The sequence below is a fragment of the Gorilla gorilla genome, chromosome 1 (assembly GCF_029281585.2).
Source record: "Gorilla gorilla gorilla isolate KB3781 chromosome 1, NHGRI_mGorGor1-v2.1_pri, whole genome shotgun sequence".
Taxonomy (NCBI): Eukaryota; Metazoa; Chordata; class Mammalia; order Primates; family Hominidae; genus Gorilla; species Gorilla gorilla.
Genome location: NC_073224.2, coordinates 50,550,248 through 50,570,813, shown reverse-complemented (window position 1 = coordinate 50,570,813; position 20,566 = coordinate 50,550,248). Strand labels below are relative to the sequence as shown.

General features: G+C 43.0%; 2 protein-coding genes across 14 annotated transcripts in view; one reads left to right on the top strand and one right to left on the bottom strand.

Annotated features, from left to right (window-relative positions):
- Nucleotides 1–1,455: 1,455 nt before the first annotated feature.
- Nucleotides 1,456–20,099, bottom strand: FAM72A (family with sequence similarity 72 member A). Of its 4 annotated transcripts, XM_055369923.2 has the most exons (5): nt 19,638–20,099; nt 19,229–19,446; nt 15,199–15,276; nt 11,127–11,251; nt 1,456–2,578 (listed from the first exon to the last, which is right to left on the bottom strand). In XM_055369923.2, exons 2-5 carry the CDS (start codon nt 19,378–19,380, stop codon nt 2,484–2,486), a joined length of 450 nt encoding a protein of 149 aa, XP_055225898.1. In that variant the 5' UTR covers nt 19,381–19,446; nt 19,638–20,099; the 3' UTR covers nt 1,456–2,483. The 4 variants fall into 4 exon arrangements, with proteins under 4 accessions (XP_055225898.1, XP_030870104.1, XP_055225893.1 ...); XM_031014244.3 differs by lacking the exons at nt 19,229–19,446; nt 19,638–20,099 and adding an exon at nt 17,258–18,762; XM_055369918.2 differs by lacking the exons at nt 19,229–19,446; nt 19,638–20,099 and adding an exon at nt 17,378–18,762.
- SRGAP2 (SLIT-ROBO Rho GTPase activating protein 2) overlaps nt 18,903–20,566 on the top strand; it is a 255,698-nt gene continuing 254,034 nt past the window's right edge. For all 10 annotated transcript variants that reach the window (XM_031014226.3, XM_055369873.2, XM_031014224.3 and 7 more), the window contains exon 1: nt 18,903–19,035. The gene's annotated coding sequence lies outside the window, so the exon portion shown is untranslated. The remainder of the gene's footprint in view (nt 19,036–20,566) is intronic.

The following is a 20,566-nucleotide window of genomic DNA, read 5'->3' as shown; positions in this document are numbered from 1 at the left end:
GGCTGGCCAACATGGCAAAACTCCTTCTACTAAAACTACAAAAATTAGCCAGGCATGGTGGCGCATGCCTGTAGTCCCAGCTACTCGGGGGTGCTGAGGCATGAGAATCGCTTGAACCCTGGAGGCGGAAGTTGCAGTGAGCTGAGATCATGTCACTGCACTCCAGCCTGGGTAACAGAGCGAGACCCTCTCTCAAAAACAAACAAACAAACAAACAAAAAAAGCCCCACAAACCAGTGTCATTTAGCCAGGTGTGGTGCATGCCTGTGGTCCTAGCTACAGGTGAGGCTGAGGCAGGAGGATTGCTTGAGTCCAGGACTTCAAGGCTGTAGTGAGCTATGATCACACCACTGCACTCCAGCCTGGGCAACAAAGCAAGACCCTGTCTCTAAAGAAAACAACAACAACAACAACAAAACCCTCAAACCACACTAGTGTCATGAATATATTTCTTTAGATAAAACTTTATTAATCAGCTTTCTGTTTAGAATTGGCTTTCCCATAATCCAGTTAACCAAAGGTAGTTGAGTAATTTGAAATATTCCCCAGCTGGAGTAGAATCACATTTGGGGCTTGCTTCAATCAGTGCATCTCTGTCTTGCTTTTGCTTTTCAGAGAGACCCTAGGTCAACCATAGCCTTTGAAGGCATGAGCTGAACGGAAACTAGATGAACTCTATTGAATTTTAAATTTGCCACATTTCCTAGTCTAGTATTAAACTTTTCTTCTCTAGTTGAGCAAGTTAACCAAAGAAGTATATATATATTTTTTCTCTTGTAGATTATGCTCACCTAAGAACTTGAGGTTACAACACACACACACACACACACACACCCAAAAAACCAAATGGCAAAACAAATTATTCCATACTCATTCCATTGGTTCTTTTGATGGCCTTCTGTCAGTGTTAATGGTTGGTGTGAAAGATTTTTGGAAAAGTTTTCCAGGAGGGAGTAATAGCATTTCCTGAAGCACCTTTTATCTTGGTCTGTGGCAAATGATTCTTTCAATGCCCTCAGGTCACTTATACCCTAAGACCCTGCATGAGTTTATTCAACCTTCAAATCAGTCACTTCTGCCCTCATCTAGGGCACATAACAATGTAGTTAGTTACCCAGCAGGTATCCTGGCTAAGTAACACCATAAATAAATCATATGAGCAGGAGCTTTTGGAGTCAGTCTTCTGTCTGAGCACCTCTAACCGGTTATGCTACCTTAAACAAATTACTTAACTTCTCTCTGTCTCACCTGATTTACCAGTTAAAAAAAAAAGGAATAATAATGGTACCTACCTCATAGGTTTGTTGTGAGGAGTTAAATGTCTAAAGCACTTAGAACAGTGACTGGCATATGGTAAGTATTCAATAAACATTAGCCTTATATTCTATACTTTAAGTACTATTTATTTATATTTTTACATACAATATGTGGGCATAACAAAAAAAGGAAGAATAGTCATTTTTAGAAAAAACTTTATTTACAAAACCACAACTCAGTCTGCTTTGGTATTGACAAAATCCCTACAACTGAGATATTAAAGAGATACATTTATTTTAGCTTTACATAAAACCAGAATCCAACACTACCCTACTTTCCTATTCCTTTGTGGCTCTGAGCGCAGCTTTAAAAAAACAAAACAAAGCAAAGCAAAGCAAAGCAAAACAAAACAGCTCTTTATAATGTACAATGGCTTAAGCAAATCGCTTTAGTTTTTTTTCTATTTAAGATTTAGGACAGACTACTTGTCTAAAATTCACTATTTACAGAGAAAGTCCTAGGGAACAGGATAACTTATTTAGGTTTAGCCCTCATAATACAATATCCATAATGGCTTTAGAAGAATGTAAATAAATAACATTGGTAAACAGTGTATACTGATATTTTCTGACAAACTCATTTATCTAACATCATGCTGAGCAATCAAGAGGATTCCTCCATATATTTTAAATTTTAATTTATTCTATTTCCTGATTCACAAACTCTTGCTCCATGTTAAAGCAGTTATCACCAATAGAACCTATGAGAACCAGTGCCCATGGAAACCTAACAGCTTGTTTTTATAATCCCCTATTAAAACTCGGTTGAGCTTGATATATGCATGGTTGAAATATGCGTGGGTACTAGGCCTTTATTCAGGAATGTAAAATTAATGGTATCTGGTATCAAGTTGTAAGAAAAACTCCCCCAGATTGGGAGGTAACTGAGTGATATGTGAAAGAATCTTCCCCTGTCTGAATTTAAGAATACACCTACACTGGGCAGAAAAAGGTGGGGGAGAGGAAGTAGAAGTAGAGGAAAAGCACAACTCCACTGGCTTCAATCAAACTGAGGTAACTAATTAGAGACAGAAAATAAATAAATCAACAAATGCCCCATTTTTGTTTTCCAAAAAAGATCACTGGCAACTAACAATTTTAAAGTTGATCCATTAATATATTTTTAAATAGAAAAAAGTTTGTATATCATATATATCATAATTCCATTTATCTAATACACTCCTCTGCTGAGATATTTAACACATCTTCATCTGTACTCTCTTCTATCTCTGGCAAGTTGCCCCAAAGTAGGACGTTTACACCTGAAAATAAAAAGTCATAAAATTCTTTAATGCTTACTACTGTTATAACTCAGAATACGAATTATGAAACTTTATATGTTAATATTCTTATATAAACCATAGTGTTAGCAGTAAAAAGAGTAGCTATTGAAGAATGTACTGCAAATAAAATTACCTAATATTATCCATCTAGGACATAAACTTTATTTATTTATTTTGAGACAAATTCTCTGTTGCCCAGGCTGGAGTGCCTGGCAGGATCACGGTTCACAATCACAGATCACTGCAGCCTGAACCTCCAGGGCTCAAGTGATCCTCCTACCTCAGCCTCCCAAGTCGCTGGGACTACAGGCGTGTACTACCACACATGGCTAATTTTATTTTGTAGATACAGGTTCCCACTATGTTGCCCAGGCTAGTCTCAAACTCCTGGGCTCAAGCAATCCTCTCTCCTTGACCTCCCAAACTGTTGGGATTACAGGCATGAGCCACCATGCCTGGCAAACACTTTTTTTTAAAGGGCTAGGACATAAACATTCTTTAAATCCTTTTAAGCAAGAGCTTGAATTCTAGAATTTTACAGCTCAAAAGGCTCTCAGGAGTCCATTTACTCAAACCCTGCCTCCAGCTGCATTATAACATAATCACTATACACTGATAATTTTCTGATCTATTTTAATGATGTTTAAGAATGGAGATCTCACAAGATCCTTTTAGATTAAGTGCCTCTTTGGAGGGTTCAGGGAGAAGTCCTGAATAAGTCTCCTCATCCCTTCAATAAGCAGAGAAGTAGCTGGTGCCATTTTTCTGATTCAGAAAAAAAGCAAGGGTTCGGAGCCAGTTATAATATGAACTGCAATGCTTGATACCAGTGGGTTTCAGTCCACAGGCAGAGCTTTAAACTAAACTTTAGGGCCAGGTTGCAGCAGTCACTACAGTAAACAAAAGAATAATCAAAAACTTCACTGAGAAAGAATAGTCAGATTTCATATTGAAGAATGCAGCACAGGTATACAGTAAATGACTAAACATACAGTAGAGGATAATGACAAGTTTATTACTCTGGGCATATATTACATTATTAGTTAAAAGCACTAAATGGAAAATAACTGACCTCTAGGATAGCCAATTAACTTCACAAGAAAAGCAAATCTTTTTTTTTTTTTCTTTTTGAGTTGGAGTCTCGCTTATTGCCCAGGCTGGAGTCGAGTGGTGTAATCTTGGCTCACTGCAACCTCTGCCTCCCAGGTTCAAGTGATTCTCATGCCTCAGCCTCCCGAGTAGCTGGGACTACAGGCGAATGCCACCATGCCTGGGTAATTTTTGTATTTTCAGTAGAGATGGGGTTTCACCATGTTGGTCAGGGTGGTCTTGAACTCCTGACCTCAGGTGATCCCCCTCGCCTCGGCCTCCCAAAGTGCTGGGATTACAGATGTGAGCCACCACACTTGGCCAGAAAAACAAATCTTAAGCTGTCCAGTTATCGGTGTGGACACAAAGAGGATCCAGCAATTCAGGATACCCACCCCATACACACTGAGATAGCAGCCACATGGCGGAATGGAATGAGCCAGGATTTGGAGATTTGGTTTGAACCCAGTGTTCACCACTGCTAGTACACCATGCATGGTTCTACTACAAATGCATGCAACATAGACAATATATATTACTCTTTAGTGGATTTAAATTTTGTATAGAATGTTATTACACTACATGTTTTCTAATTTGCTTTTTCACTCATCATGTTTTTGAGGTTAATCCATGTTAACTTGTGTAGATTTTGCTCATTTATTTTTACTTCTGGAGAGTATTCCATTTTGTGAATTTTTAAAAATGTTGCAAATACAGCCCATTGCTCATCCCTTCCTCAGCTGCCCATCTTGCATAGGTGGTTCAAGGCGACATGCACAGGGATGTGTAGTGTGACATTGTTGAAACAGTAGAAATAATTAACTGTTTACCTTGACTGAGGGAGATACTGGAATCTAATCTGGCAAGAATTTAGCATGTATCTGATGCTGGTAGGGATACAGATGTGTATCTTATTATTTTCTATAATCTTTTTGTGTTTGGATTGTTTATAATAGAAAACGCTACCCCACCCCCACCCTAAGAATGAATGGTGTTCTGCTCCAGGTAAATGTCATGGAAGAGCTGACAGGAAGAGCTGTAAGGAATTGCGAGGCAAAAATCAAAGTGAAAATTAGAACCCATAAATGTAAACGGAGGGCTGAAGCCATTTTGCCTCTGAGGGCATTTGCCAATTTCAGGAAATTTGAGTTGAGGTTTCCCAGGGCTCCTCCAGAAAGTTCTGGGAAATCAGGTCTCTAAATGAAGACTAGCCTAGAAAACAGACCTCCAGGAGTCCTTTTCAGTTTAAACATTATAGAATTTATAAAGCTTGTCTATGCATTCCTTTGACACTGCTGGTTCAGGTGATTCAAGGACAGTTGTGGCGCCATTAGAAACTTGCTTTGATACCAAGCATCTAGAAAATCTTGCTTGAAATCACAATATTAGGGTTACAAAGCAGAAGCTTGATATTCTTGGAGTCAGTACTCAGAGACATGAAGCAGCTCAGCACAATTGGTTCAAAGGAGGAAAAATAAACTAAGAGATTGGATCTGACAGAAGCAGCACCTTCCTTTCTCTGTTAAGAAGGGAGGAAGGAAATCCTGTGATACATCTGTTTCTTATGGATTAGATTCAGTGCAAATGGAAGAATGCAGGGCTTTTATCTTTGAAAAATTGACCAGTATTAAAAAGTAAATCAAACTTGAAAAATCTCCACCCTGTGTTTTGAATTCTGTAAAGCAGGAAAAATAACTATCAAAGCAGAAACTTCCTTTAATGTGTCCCATGGGCAACACAAATATAAAACTGGAGGCTTAAATTAGGAGACTGTATCCCACTTAGGGGAGTTCAGATAAGTCCTTACATGAAAATGGCCTTCTTAACATACCAAAGTTTTAAATTAAGACCCCATAAATGATAGATTGAGAGCTACAGTTGAATCCCAGATAAAAAAATCAAATCTACAAAAATCTAAGCATAACTGGAGGATTTAAAGACCCTTGACAACCTAGCTTGCAATTCGTGATCTTTTGGTCTGTGAAGGCAAATCATATATTTAAAAAATACATTTCAGTTCTAAAGGAGAGTAAAACATGCATTTAGGAACCTAAGAATGCTAGTGTCAACTTAGATTGTCAAGTTACTTAAAGTCAGCTGGCGAGGTGTCTCAGGCCTGTAATCCCAGCCCTTTGGAGGCCAAGGTGGGCAGATCACTTGAGGACAGGAGTTCGAGACCAGCCTGGGCAAAATGGCAAAAACCGGTCTCTACGAAAAATACAAAAAATTAGACAGGGATGGTGGCACACACCTGTGGTCCCACCTATTGAGAAGGCTGAGGTGGAAGAATGGCTTGAGCCTGGGAGGTCGAGGCTGCAGTGAGCCAAGATTGTACCACTACACTCCAGCCTGGGTGACAGAGCAAGACCCTGTCTCCAAAAAAAAAAAAAAAGTTCCTTAAAATCAACTTGGTCTGTTGTGTAAATAGATGTTAGACATTGAGAACATGTGTCTTATAACAAAACTCAATGGCTCCAGGCAATATAAAAAGTATTATATAAATCCCCTTTAAAAATTGGTACTTTGGCCGGTGCAGTGGCTCACACCTGTAATCCCAGCACTTTGGGAGGCTGAGGTGGGTGGATCACCTGAGGTCAGGAGGTCGAGACCAGCCTGGGCAACATGGCAAAACCCCGTCCCTACTAAAAATACAAAAATTAGCCAGGTGTAGTGGTGTGCACCTATAATCCCAGCCACTCAGAAGGCTGAGGCAGGAGAATCACTTGAACCCGGGAGGTGGAGGTTGCGGTGAGCCGAGATCACGCCACTGCTCTCCAGCCTGGGTGACAGAATGACTCCATCTCAAAAAAAAAAAAAAAAAAAAGGTACTTCAGGCCAGGCATGGTGACTCACGTCTGTAATCCCATGTAATCCCAGCACTTTGGGAGGCTGAGGCGGGCGGATCCCCTGAGGTCAGGTGTTCAAGACCAGCCTGACCAACATGGTGAAACCCTGTCTCTACTAAAAATACAAAAAAATTAGCTGGGCGTATGCCTGTAATCTCGCTACTCGGGAGGCTGAGGCACGAGAATCGCTTGAATCCAGGAGGCAGAGGCTGCCATGAGCCAAGATGACACCATTGCACATCAGCCTGGGAAACAAGAGTGAAACTGTCTCAAAAAAAAAAAAAAAAGAATTAGTATTTCAGTGCCTCAGCACCTTAACACAAGGAAAAAGAAATTTTTTTTTAAAAAAAGAATTGGTAGTGTACTTTCTTACTAAAATAATTTTTTTTTTTTTTGAGACAGGGTCTCACTCTGTTGCCCAGGCTGGAGTGCAGCAGTGCCATCTCGGCTTACTGCAACCTCCACCTCCCAGGTTCAAGGGGGGTTTCATCATATTGGCCAGGCTGGTCTCGAACCCCTGACCTCAAGTGATCATCTGTCTTGGCCTCCCAAAGTGTGGGATTACAGGTGTGAGCCACCATGCCTGGCCTTGCTAAAATAATTAGTATAGGCATACCTCAATTGTGCTTTAGTTTATTGTACACCATAGATACTGGGCCTTATATAAATGGAAGGTTTTGGCAATCCTGCATTGAGTAAGTCTAACAGCATATGCTTACCTTGTGTCTGTTACATTTTGATAATTCTCTCAATATTTCAACCTTTTTCATTATTATTATTATATATATTATGGTGATCTGTGATCTTTGATGTTACTGTTATAATTGTTTCAGGGTGCTATGAACCACACCCACTTAAGACCACACCCACTTAAGACTGCAAACTTAATCGATAAATATTTTGTGTGTTCTGACTGCTCCACTGACCAGCTGTTCTCTCTCTCTTTCCTGGGGCCTCCCTATTTCCCAAGATACAACAATATTGAAATTGGGCCAGTTAATATCCCTACAATGACCTCTAAGTGTTCAAGTGAAAGAGAGTGGCATGTCTCTCACTGTAAATCAAAAGCTAGAAATGATTAAGCATAGTGAGGAAGACATATTGAAAGCTGAACTCCACCTCCTGGGTTCAAGTGATCCTTCTGCCTCAGTCCCCCAAGTAGCTGGGCATGTACCACCACGCCCAGCTAATTTTTTATTTTTAGTAGAGGAGAGTTCTACTATATTGGTCAGGCTGGTCTTAAACTCCTGACCTCAGGTGATCCATCCACCTCGGCCTCCCAAGGCTGAAAGTTGGGCCTTTTATGCCCAATTGTTAGCCAACTTGTGACTGCAAAGAAAAGTTCTTAAAGGACATAAGAAGTGCTACTCCAGTGAAAACAAGAATAAAAAAGTGAAACAGCCTTATTGCTGATATGGAGAAAGTTTTAGTGACCTAGATAGAAGATTAAACCAGCCATGATATTCTCTTACGCAAAAATCTAATCCAGAGCTAGGTCTTAACTCTCTGCAATTCTATGAAGGGCAAGAAAGTTGAGGAAACTGTAGAAGAAAGTTTGAAGCTAGCAGAGGTTGGTTTATAAAGTTTAAGGAAAGAAGCCATTTCTATAACATACAAGTTCAGGTGAAGCAAAAAGTGCAGATGTAGAAGCTGCAGCAAGTTATCCAGGAGATCTAGCTAAGATCATTGATGAAGGTGGCTACACTAAACAACAGATTTTTCTTTTCTTTTCTTTTCTTTTTTTTTTTTTGAGATGGAGTTTCACTTTTGTTGCCCAGGCTGGAGTGCAATGGCGTGATCTTGGCTCACCGCAACCTCCGCCTCCCGGGTTCAAGCCATTCTCCTGCCTTAGCCTCCCAAGTAGCTGGGATTATAGGCATGCGCCACCATGCCCAGCTAATTTTGTATTTTTAGTAGAGACGGGGTTTCTCCATGTTGGTCAGGCTGGTCTCGAACTCCCAACCTAAGGTGATCTGCCCGCCTCGGCCTCCCAAACTGCTGAGATTACAGGCGTGAGCCACCGCGCCCGGCCTCTTATTACTTTTTTTTTTTGAGATGGAGTTTCACTCTTGGTGCAATGGTGCGATCTCGGCTCACTTCAAACTCCACCTCCTGGGTTCAAGTGATTCTTCTGCCTCAGTCCCCCAAGTAGCTGGGCATGTACCACCACGCCCAGCTAATTTTTTATTTTTAGTAGAGGAGAGTTCTACTATATTGGTCAGGCTGGTCTTAAACTCTTGACCTCAGGTGATCCATCCACCTCGGCCTCCCAAAGTCCTGGGATTATAGGCGTGAACCACTGCGCCTGGCAGAGATTTTTAATATACACAAAACAGCCTTCTATTGGAAGTAGATGCCATCTAGGACTTTCATAGCTAGAGAGGAGAAGTAATACTTGGCTTCAAAGCTTCAAAAGGACAGGCTGAATCTCTTGTTAGAGGATAATGCAGCTGGTGACTTTAAGTTGAATCCAATGCTCATTTACCATTCTGAAATTTCTAGGGTTCTTAGGAATTATGCCAAATATACTTTGCCTGTGCGCTGTCAATGAAACAACAAAGCCTGGACGACAGCAAATCTGTTTACAGCATGTTTTACTAACTATTTTAAGCCCATTGTTAAGACCTACTGCTCAGAAAAATCCCTTTGAAAATATTACTGTTCATTGACAATGCACCTAGTCACTCAAGAGCTCTGATGGCATTGTACAAGGAGATAAATATTGCTTTAATGCCTTAACATAACATCTATTTGGCAGCCCATGGATCAAGAAGTAATTTAATCTTTCAAGTCTTATTATTTAAGAGAGAGATTTCATAAGGCTACAGCTGCCATAGATAGTAATTCTTCTGATGGATCTGGGCAAAGTACATTGAAAACCTGGAAAAGCACATTCCTGATTCATGGGAGGAGGTCAAAATATCAGTCTTAACAGGAGTTTGAAAGAAGTTGATTCCAACCCTCATGGGTAACTTTGAGAGGTTTTAGAATTCAGTGGAGGAAGTAACTGCAGATGTGGTAGAAATAGCAAGAAAACTACACTTAGAAATGGAGTCTGAAGACGTGACTGCATTGCCGCAATCTCATGATGAAACTTTAATGGATGAAGAGTTGCTTTTTATGAGCAAAGAAAATGAGCAAAGAAATGAGCAAAGAAAATGGTTTCTTGAGGTGAAATCTACTCTTGATGAAGATGCTGTAAATATTGTTGAAATGAAAACAAAGGATTTAAAATATTACATAAACATAGTTGGTAAAGTAGTAGCAGAATTTGAGAGGATTGACTCCAATTTTGAAAGAGGTTCTACTATGTGTAAAATTCTATCAAATGGCATCACATGCTACAGAGAAATCTTTTGTGAAAGGAAGAGTCAATCCATGCGGCAAACCTCATTGTTGTCTTATTTTAAGAAACTGCCACAGCCATCCTAACCTCCAGCAACCACCACCCTGATCAGTTTGCAGTCATCAACATCAAGGCAAGACCCTCCACCAGCAAAAAGATTATGACTTGCTGAAGGTTCAGATGATCATTAGCAGTTTTTAGCAATAAAGCATTTTTTTTTTCTTTTTTGAGACAGGGTCTCATATTGTTGCCCAGGCTGAAATGCACTGGCATGATCACAGCTCACTGCAGCCTCTACCTCCCAAATTCAAGCGATCCTCCCACCTCAGCCTCCTGGGTAGCTGGGACGATAGTATGCCCCACGATGCCTGGATAATTTTTGTATTTTTTTTGTAGAGATGAGGTCTCAGCATGCTGCCCAGGCTGGTCTCAAACTCCTGGGCTCAAGTGATCCTCCCGCCTTGGACTGCCAAAGTGCTGAGATTACAGGCATGAGCCACTGCTCTCGGCCGAATAAGTATTTTTTGATTAAGGTATGCACATTGTTTTTTAAATGTCCTGCTATTGCACACTTAATAGACTACAATATATTGTAAACATAACTTTTATACACACTGGGAAACCAAAAAATTGTGTGACTTGCTTTAATTGTGATATTTGCTTGCTTTATTATGGTGGTCTGGAATTGAACCTACAATATCTCCACTTGTGCATGTACAACATACTTTATACTTTGGTGTCAAATATTTCCCTTGACTAAAATTCTGTCATAACGTATTAACATAGATGTCGAAATGTCTGTTTTTCTTCTGAAGCATCACCAAATACAGAGGTTACTACTCCTCCTCCTCTCAACTCCCATTGCCCTAGGCCTGGCCTCTCCCTTTCTTACACACACACACAGACACACACACGCATTAGACTATCAAATCTAAAATCTTCAAAAATTCTCTGGAGTCAGAATATGTATCAAGGCAGCAGTTAAGAGCAATTATAATATTCATTTTAAAAGACCAAGAAATTCAGCCAAATTTGAGGCCTTAAGTACAAGGATGAACATAGAAATGACAATGAATTTTGCCTAATAGTTTTCATAAGTGAATGTCTGGGAAAAAAGAATTGAAGTTTCACTCTAGCTAATCCAGCTAAGAAGATCTAAAAGGAATCCTGAAATGATCTATTGGGAATTTTACTCAGGTATTGATAGAGAAATGTTACAAGAATGTCCAAGTCGATTGTTTCTTACCTGTGGAGTCTAGTCTGTTAATATCATAAACTGCCTGGCTGTGAAACATCCAGAAGTGTCCGTTGTTGCAGGAAAGAAGACAGGAACTACATGGAACAATCACATGATAACCTACAATGTTCCCACTAGAAAAGAAAGTAAATGTTACTAGATACCATGTAATAACTAGCCAGATAAGTCTTTTCATATGCTTATATAAATAGACCATATAATTTAGAGATCATTTCCTAACAACTTTCATTGCTGAGATCTTTGGGATGGGATGGGGGTGCAGTTCTACCATCAAGTGGGAAAGCAGTCTTTAAGTGAATAATAGTAACATATTCTCACATTTCTTTGCTATTATTATTATTATTATTATTATTATTGAGACCGAGTTTTGCTCTTGTCACCCAGGCTGGAGTGCCTGCAACCTCCGCCTCCCAGGTTCAAGTGATTCTCCTGCCTCAGCCTCCAGAATAGCTGGGATTACAGGCGTGTGCCACCATGCCCAGCTAACTTTTGTGTTATTAGTAGAGATGGGGTTTTACCATGTTGGCCAGGCTGGTCTCGAACTCCTGACCTCAGGTGATCCACCTGCCTTGGCCTCCCAAAGTGCTGGGATTACAGGTGTGAGCCACCATGCTTGTCCTGCTAGTATTATTTTATGCATTCTCCCTTCAGAAGTTAGCTTCTAGATGCCATAATGTTGTGATTTGTTTTATAAACCACCCAAATCGATGTGCTGTACAGACAAAATAAATTAAATAAACTCAGTTCTGTGGGTAAAGGTTTTTGCTATCCCAGGACTGTGGCAAGTTGGGTTCTTACATGTTCTAGTTTCATGCCAGCACCTAAAAACTGTTTCAACAGATGGAGAGGTAGGAAGACAGCATGAGTCCCTGTAAACCAAATACAATCTGGCTGCTCTAATTTTAGTCTCAGTGTTTTTGAAGGAATTCAGAAATAAAGCAATCTACAGCCTCCAGAGAAAGTTGCAAAAGTTTTTACAGTTTTCAGAATTATCCAGCTGATTATAAGTACCTCAGTCTTTCACAGTTTTTTTTTTTTTTTTTTAACTAGCTAGTCACATATTAAATAGAGTGAACCTACAGGGAATGTTTTAGCTAGTACTTTAAAAAAAAATAGCAACATGAACTGTTTATACCTTGAGTTGTAAAAATTCTTATTCAAGCTTAGTCTTACTCTGTGAGATTTGTGAGTCAGTCATTTTTATGAGACCCAATAAAGATTACTATAAAAGGTACCATTCCACCTAAAATATGGCTTCTAATTATAACTTGCTTGAAAGGCAAACAAATGAAAACAAAAGTTGTTTTTGGACTAGGAGTGCCAGTTATTTGTAAGACTATATTGCAAAAGTAAATTCCATGACTTTAATTACCACCTATATTCATTCATTCATCCATTGATTCATCACTTAAACTAACATTTATTGAGTATCTACTACCTTTCAGGCACTGCTCTAGGTGCTAGGAATACAGTGGTAAACAAAACAAAGCCCTTGTTCTCACGGAGCTAACAGTCTAGCGAGGCTACATCAGATCATTCTGCTCCCTGGTTAAAACCTCTTCAATAGCCAAAAATGAAAATAAAAACCTTTCCATACCAAGGTCCAGATCTATGCTGTCAAGAATAATAGCCACTAGCCACATGTGGCTGTTGTACACTTGAAGTGGGGCTGGCCTGAATTGAGATGTGCTGTTAAGTGTAAAATGTACACCAGATTTCAAAGAGTAAGAACAAAAAATGGAATATAAAATATTACATTAGAGTTTATGTTGGTTACATGTTGAAATAATATTTTGGATACATTGGGTTAGACAAAATATATGATTAAAATTAACTTTCCTGTTTTGGTTTTCTTTTGAAAATGTTGTTCTTCGGGTGCGGTGGCTCATGCCTGTCATCCCAGCACTTTGGGAGGCTGAGGCGGGTGGATCACTTGAGGTCAGGAATTCGAGACCATCCTGGCCAACATGGCGAAACCCCGCCTCTACTAAAAATACGAAAATTAACTGGGCATGGTGGCACGTGCGTGTAGTCCTAGCTACTTGGGAGGCAGAGGTGAGAGAATCACTTGAACCCAGAAGACGGAGGTTGCAGTGAGCCGAGATCATGCCATTGCACTCCAGCCTGGGCAACAGAGCGAGACTCTGTCTCAAAACAAAACAAAAAAAATGTTGTTGCCCAGGTGCGGTGGCTCACACCTGTAATCCCACACTTTGGGAGGCCAAGGCAGGTAGATCACTTGAGGTCAGGAGTTTGAGACCAGCCTGGCTAACATGGCGAAATCCCGTCTCTACTAAAAATACAAAAATTAGCCGGGTGGGCTGGGTGTGGTGGCTCACGCCTGTAATCCTAGCACTTAGGGAGGCCAAGGCAGGCGGACTGCCCGAGCTCAGGAGTTCGAGAGCAGCCTGGGCAACACGGTGAAACCCTGTCTCTACTAAAATACAAAAAATTAGCTGGGCATGGTGGTGCGTGCCTGTAGTCTCAGCTACTCAGGAGGCTGAGGCAGGAGAATCGCTTGAACCTGGGAGGTGGAGGTTGCAGTGAGCTGAGATCGTGCCACTGCACTCTAGCCTGGGCAACAGAGCAAGACTCTGTCTCAAAAAAAAAAAAAAAGAAAGAAAGAAAGAAAATAATGTCCAAAGGCCAGTGACTTCATCTAGTTTTTGTTGTATTTCTAGCCCTTGTAACAATGACTACCACATACTAGTTCCTCAATACAAGTATAGCTTAAATAAAGGAATGAAATCAAATAGCACATAAGAAGAGTTTGCCAATTTAAATTATTAGGATTGTCATTTATAATACAAACCCCTTCTAAATACAAACCCCATCTAAATGAGAAAATTTCAACTTTTATCCTCCTAAAATGAAAATAATAACACGTCTACTTCTCAAAAGATTATAGTAATAGCTCTCAGCTGTTGTAATTTATAGTTTATTGAGCCCTTTAACATTCATATTTGATCTTTATAATAACTTGATAAGGTAAACACAGAAGATTATTAAACTTCTATCTTAATAAGACAGAACGGCCGGGTGGGGTGGCTCACGCCTGTAATCCCAGCACTTTGGCAGGCCGAGGCAGGCGGATCACCTGAGGTTGGGAGTTCAAGAGCAGCCTGACCAACATGGAGAAATCCTGTCTCTACTAAACATACAAAAAAAAAAAAAAAAATTAGCTGGGCATGGTGGTGCATGCCTGTAATCCCAGCTACTCAGGAGGCTGAGGCAGGAGAATCGCTTGAACCTGGGAGGTGGAGGTTGTGGTGAGCTTAGATCGCGCCATTGCACTCCAGCCTTGGCAACAAGAGCAAAAACTCCTTCTCAAAAAAAAAAAGAAAGAAAGAAAGAAAGAAATTAAGGTAGGATGCAGTGGCTCACACCTGTAATCCCAGCCTTTTGGGAAGCTGAGGAGAGAGGATCACTTGAGGCCAGGAGTTTGAGATCAGCCTGGGCAACATAGCAAGACCCTATTGCTACAAAAATAAAAAACTTAGCCAGGCCTGGTGGTGCCTGCCTGTAGTCCCAGCTACTCAGGAGGCTGAGGTAGGAGAATCACTTGAGCCCAGGAGTTCAAGGCTACAGTGAGCTATGATCATGCCACTGCACTCCAGCCTGAGCAACAGTATGAGACCCCTCTAAAAACAAAGAAAGAAGGAGTAATAGCCTAGAAATTAAATAAGAAAACAGAGGTTCAGCAGTTTAGAGGCTAAAGGAGTTCACTCAAGATCACATAGAGAGTAAGGGTAGGGTCAGACCTCAAACATGATTTTTATTATTGTAAATCCAAGTGTTTCTCCCCCCTAAGCTACATTGCCTTGTTCTGAAAATTGAAGCGGATACTGTGAATACACTTTGAAAATTGTAAAATTATATACTAATGTGAAGCATCAGAAAACCCTTTTAAAAAATAGCTCTAAGTAATAAATGATTTTTCAATGGCTCATTGCATGCTTTATACCAGTCCTTGTTGCAGCCCACTGAACCTTTCTCTATGCTTTGGTGTCAATATCCATCTTCCAAACCCAGAGCTATCCAGAATAGTGCCACAAATTACCATTTTAAACATGCGATGTCCTTCAGTTTACATTTGCAGATTTTGGTGAAATAGCATCTTCCAGTGAAGTCCACTGCGCTGGAGAGAGAAAGGTATAAAAAGACAGTCAGATGTACTTTACAAAAAATTTAATTGTGGCAAAAAATTAACAAAATTTACCTTAACAAGTTTTATGTGTGCAGAGCAGATGTGTTAAATATAATCACATTGCTGTGTAATGAATCTCCTGGGTTCAAGTGACCCTCCTACCAGAGTTTCCTGAGTAGGTGGAACTATAGGCGCCCTATACCACATTTTGTTTATCCGTTCATCTGTAGAATCAATGGACATTTGGATTGCTTCCACCTCTTGGCTATTGTGAATAATGCTGTTAATGAACATGGGTGTGCAAATATCTCTTCCAAGATCCAGTTTTGAATTCTTTTGGATATGTACCCAGAACTGCTGGATCAGATAGTAATTCTACGCTTGATTTAGCACAAATTTTGTCAATCCAAAGAGCTGAAAGCTAACATAGAACTATAGTATATTTTTAAAGAGTCAGTTCATATTTGTGAGCTCAACATAAACATCTGACAAATTTTCCATTAAAAAAATTTTTATGTGTTCATTGATTCACATACATCTTAGCACGCTAATTCATTATTATTTTAACCCCTACAAAGAAGAGTAGAAAATAGGAAAAACCTGATTCTATTCTAGACTTGGGTCTAACCTGTAACAATTCACCTAGCCTTCCTTATGACTGCCCTATTACTTACCATAGCTATTGCAAAGATGAATGGGTTAATATTTTAAATTTGCGTATGAGCTACTAAAAAGAAAAAGCAGTGGACAATGAATCACAGAACTTTGTAGCAGTAGGTTCTATGATTTATTTTCTAGTGTTTTCCCTTTTTTGAAATACATATACGATGTACACACACACAAATGTAAAATATTAACTTAGAATTTAAAAAAATTAAAAAGATTTTAAAATAACCAATTTATCTCTGCAATAAATGAGAGCCTTTGGCTTTGCTATTAGGCATGATTACACTTAGACCAATTCAGAAAAGATTTCAAGAAAGGAAGAGTACACAGCTTTACCTGGGTAAATCAAAAAACTTGTAAAGTTTCTATCATTATCATGAAATTCATTTAAAATGAATTGTGGTTATTAACCTGCTTCCTCTGGCTCTATATCCAAAGACTTAGAGAATAACTGTCCACTCATATTTTGGATAATTACTTTCCTTTTAATAATAAAATTTCAATAAATAACTAAATTTTGAAGATTCATGTAGAGCATATATATGTTGATTATGGAAAGGGAAAGTACTATTTAGAGCTAGAAAGAGGTTTATTTGAGTCAAATAAAATGGCTATTTTACCAAATAGGAAGCAAATTCTTAAGGACTCTACACCCAAAAGCAGTTAGTGGCTGAAAACAAACAGATTTTAAAAGGGTTCAGTTATGGGAACAAATGTGTAATGTCCAAAATAGTCTTTATTGGAGATAAGGATTAAGGCTAAGTCTCTATTTTTCATCCCATAAAAATCTATCTACATCTCTTTCAGAGAGAGAGAGTTCTGAGGAAAGAAAACTGAATTTGGTGAACAACGGATCTGATTTAGGATGCCAATTGCAAATAATGATAGAAAACTGATTTTTTTTTTTTGGTGCAAAATTTCATGGATAAAAATGAAAAACTTAAATGACCTCTCCTCTCCAACAGTACAGAAAATTTTGCCTGAATTTACCTAAAGTCTACGCCACGGACTTGATTCAGTGAAATAGGATGGTTGGGCAGGGCACTGAACCAGGGATCAAACTTAAGAGATGTGTGGTCGCATGACTGTAATTGAACTAGAAGCATTACATCAAGACCACCTTGGCTAAACCACAGACTTTGTCCAGACAGTCTGCCCACTTAGATATATTCCAAGGGGATCATCAAACTGGTGGGAGTGGCTGAAACACCGAAATGATCACCTCCTTGTTGACTCCCACAGATCCAAGCCATAAGTGTTCCCATTTAGTTAAAAGCTACCGTTGCCCGCCACTAGCATGACTTACTTGGTAGGAGGGATGTCTGTAGAGAAAAGGTCTATTTCAGTATCAGCCAGCAAAACAGCCTTCATTCCCCTAGAGCTGAGCACTTGTTTACAGAATTTGCAACACAGGATGGACACGCACCTGTCCTTGAAACTACAAATGTTGGTAGACATGGCGTCGCAGGAAGGATGAGGTGTGGGATTTTGAAAAAGGAAACGAGAGTAATGCTCCTACTATTTTGATTCCCCTAGGCTAAAATTCAAATTGCGGGACCTAGAGCTTTTCTAAGTCCTAATATTGGGAAGGAAATTAGTTTTTTTTTTCTGTTTTCCCGGTGGCGGAGTAGAAGAAGTATTTATTGAGTAGGAACAGGGGAGCGTGGCAAACTTGGCTTTCCTTTTAACTTTTGGAGAAGGGAGTGGAGTTTGAATTGGAGAGGAGGCAGGTGGAGTTTGAAGGGAACTTCTCAACGGCTTTCCCTTTCTGCTGTCTAAAGGAGTCCTCCACAATTCAGCTCCCGCCCCTTCACAGCAATTCCCTCAGCCTTCTCCGATCGTCTAATTTAAAGCTTCTCCTCTTTTAAGACATCCCTTCCCCAGCATTAAGCCCCTCCCCCGGAGCGCTCCCGTTCCCTGCTGTCGGATCTCGGGCTAAGCGTCCCTACCCACGCCTCCTCTTCCCAGGATTCAGAAACTCCCTTCTCTTTTTCTGCCAGGCGATCCCGGATTCTCCTCCGTCCCGCCCCTTTTCTCCCGGACCTTCCTCCGCTCTGCGGGTCCGCGGGCCCCTCTCCTGGCAACCCCCGGCCCTCAGCGTGCTCGCGCTGTTTCTCTCGCGTCCTCCCTTCCCTCAGCTGTCCCTCGTGCCCCCCGCAGTCCCCTCAGGTCTTTTCCCGGAGCGGCTGTTCCCGGGCGCGCGGTGGTGTTGGTGGGGCAGAGCTGAAGTCGCTTTAGAGGCTCAGTCGGCGCTGGGGTCTGTCACCGAACACGTTGGTTTTCGCTCCCTCTTCCGCTTTTCCTGCCTCTCCAACCCGGTATCAGTTTGAATTGCCAGCGCCGCGCACCGATTGGAAGAACTAGAGTTAGCCCCAGTCCCTCATTGGAAGGCTCCGGGGCCTCCCCTCACGAGAGCTTAGTGGCTTGAAGACCGTAGGCACTGCCCCAGTAACGGTGCTGAGATCAATTCGGCTTTCTGGTTGGCTGAGCTTGGCTCCGCCTCCGATCTCATTGGCCGGCTTCGGGAGGTTTCGGCAAACCCTGCCTTCGCCCTAGTGAAAGTGGCAAGGCACGCCCTTCCCGCTTCTTATTGGAAGAGGGTCTACAGTCTCCACCGGTCTCTACTCTTTATTGGTTAAAATTCTCCGCAACACCCCTCCTCTCTACCCCGGCCCAATTGGCCGTGCCTTAGCTCAAGAGTTTGTGTTTGGTCGTCGGTTCCACCTTAATCCCGCCCATCAGTTCTACTTAGGGGTTCAACAACCCGGGGTGGAGCTTAATCTGTGACCACGCCTCGGCAGTGCTAGTCACACCTCCAAGTTTTGCCAGCTCCTCCCCCTCATTCCGGGCCTCTCGGGATCAGCTCTTCCTATTGGCTATGGGCCCCATCGGTCGATAGAAAACGGGCGGTGATTGGTAAAGGGGTGGGCTCTCCTTCCCGGCGGGGTCCTGCGGAGTTGGCGGAGGCTCCTCCAGGGACTGGGGCACCGATCTGCGTAGAAACGGGTGGCGGGGAAGAGAGGGGAGGAGAGCTCTGAGTGGGAAGCGGAGCCGGGGGCCTGGGACCCGTCGCGTCAGAGCCAGGTAAAGGCTCCTTCCCTCTTCCTTTTCTTCCTCCCGGCAGCCGGTCTGGAGCCCTGACTGAACAAACCCGGGCTGGGGCGGGAAGGAGAGGGCGCGGATGCTGCTCGCGGCATCGCCTTAGCGGTGCCGCCCGGAATCCCTCAGACCGCCCCCCCTCCACCCTCTCCAAATCTCCCAGTACAGCCCATAATACTTCTCAGGACTGCGAGTCTCTCCGCCCATCACTGTACAGCCTGGGACTCCGTCCTGGCTCACGGACCGCAGCGCAGCCGGCACCCAGCCGCCTCTCCCTTTCCTCCGCACACGGGCAGCCGCGGTCCACCGTGGGGCAGTCGTCGTTGGCATCGCGCGTAATCATCGGCCGGCCTCCTCCAGTGTCTCCCAGCCCTGGCGGACAGCCCGGGTCCCAGCCTAGGACCCAGGAGGATGGGTGTTCCGCGCAGCTTCCGGGGCTCTCCCCGAGTCCCACCCCCCCGGCCCGCCCCAATGGACTTCTCTTCGCCCACTCCCATTCCTAGACCACATCTCGGTCCCCACAGTTCCTGACATCCTTGCGCTTCACGCAACATCGCGGCCCATGATCATGCCCCAATTCCCCTCACCTCTAAGGCAGCCTTCTCCTTGCCGCCTCCCGCCTTCCGAGCGTGTGCAACTCCAGTTGTCCCCGGGCTCCCTTCCAGCCTCAGGACCCCATCTCACACCCGCCTCTCGCTTCCCGCTTCCCGCTCGCCTGAACCCCGCCGCCTCTGCTCCCTGTCTTGTTCCCTCAGCGTGGCCCCTTCCTCCAGCCGCGGGAAGTGGGAGACGCTAGCGGTAGCTTCCTCCTCCCGGCGCTCGGAGGAAAAGGAAAGACCAAGTAGAAAGGGTCGCCGATGCGGCACGCGAGGGAGCTAGTCGCCGGGCTCCGCGCTCCCGCTTGCGTCCCTCCAGCCCCCTGGGCCTCGTCCGGGGCCGGATCTTCTCGGGCACCGCCTGGTGCGAGGAGTCAGGACTGCGACCTCACCGACCTCCTCCCATCCCCAGCCTGGGATTGGGTGGGATATCTGGGATCTCTGAGCTTGGGTGTCAAAAAAATATTGGGGGTGGCATTTATAGTCACTATCGTCCGTAGCTTGAGGGAGGCGACGGCTGCCTTCCGCTCACCGCCCCCCGGTTTTCCCGGCTCCGACCCTATACTCTAACCCGTTTCCTGCTTCAGCCGACCACATTGTTTTCCTGGATGTGTCCCGTGCCGAGCAAGCTTTTTCCTGCAGATTTGCCCCCCCCCCTCAACATTTTGCTGCCAAGAGAAGCTAGTAACCAAAAACAAAACAACTGGGAGGAGGGGCGGGAGGGGAAGAAAAGTTGTGCCCGGGTGGCTTGTCCCTCCCCGGCTTTGATCCCCTTTGATGTACAGGGAGGTGCCCCGGCCGGGGGTCTGGGGCCACGTCGGGGGCTAGGTCGGGAGGGCTCCCTCGGGCTGGCCGCTGCCCAGCGCTGGCGGGGCTCAGGAGGCCGCCGAGGTGCCGCAGTCCCCGCCGGGTGCCCCGCG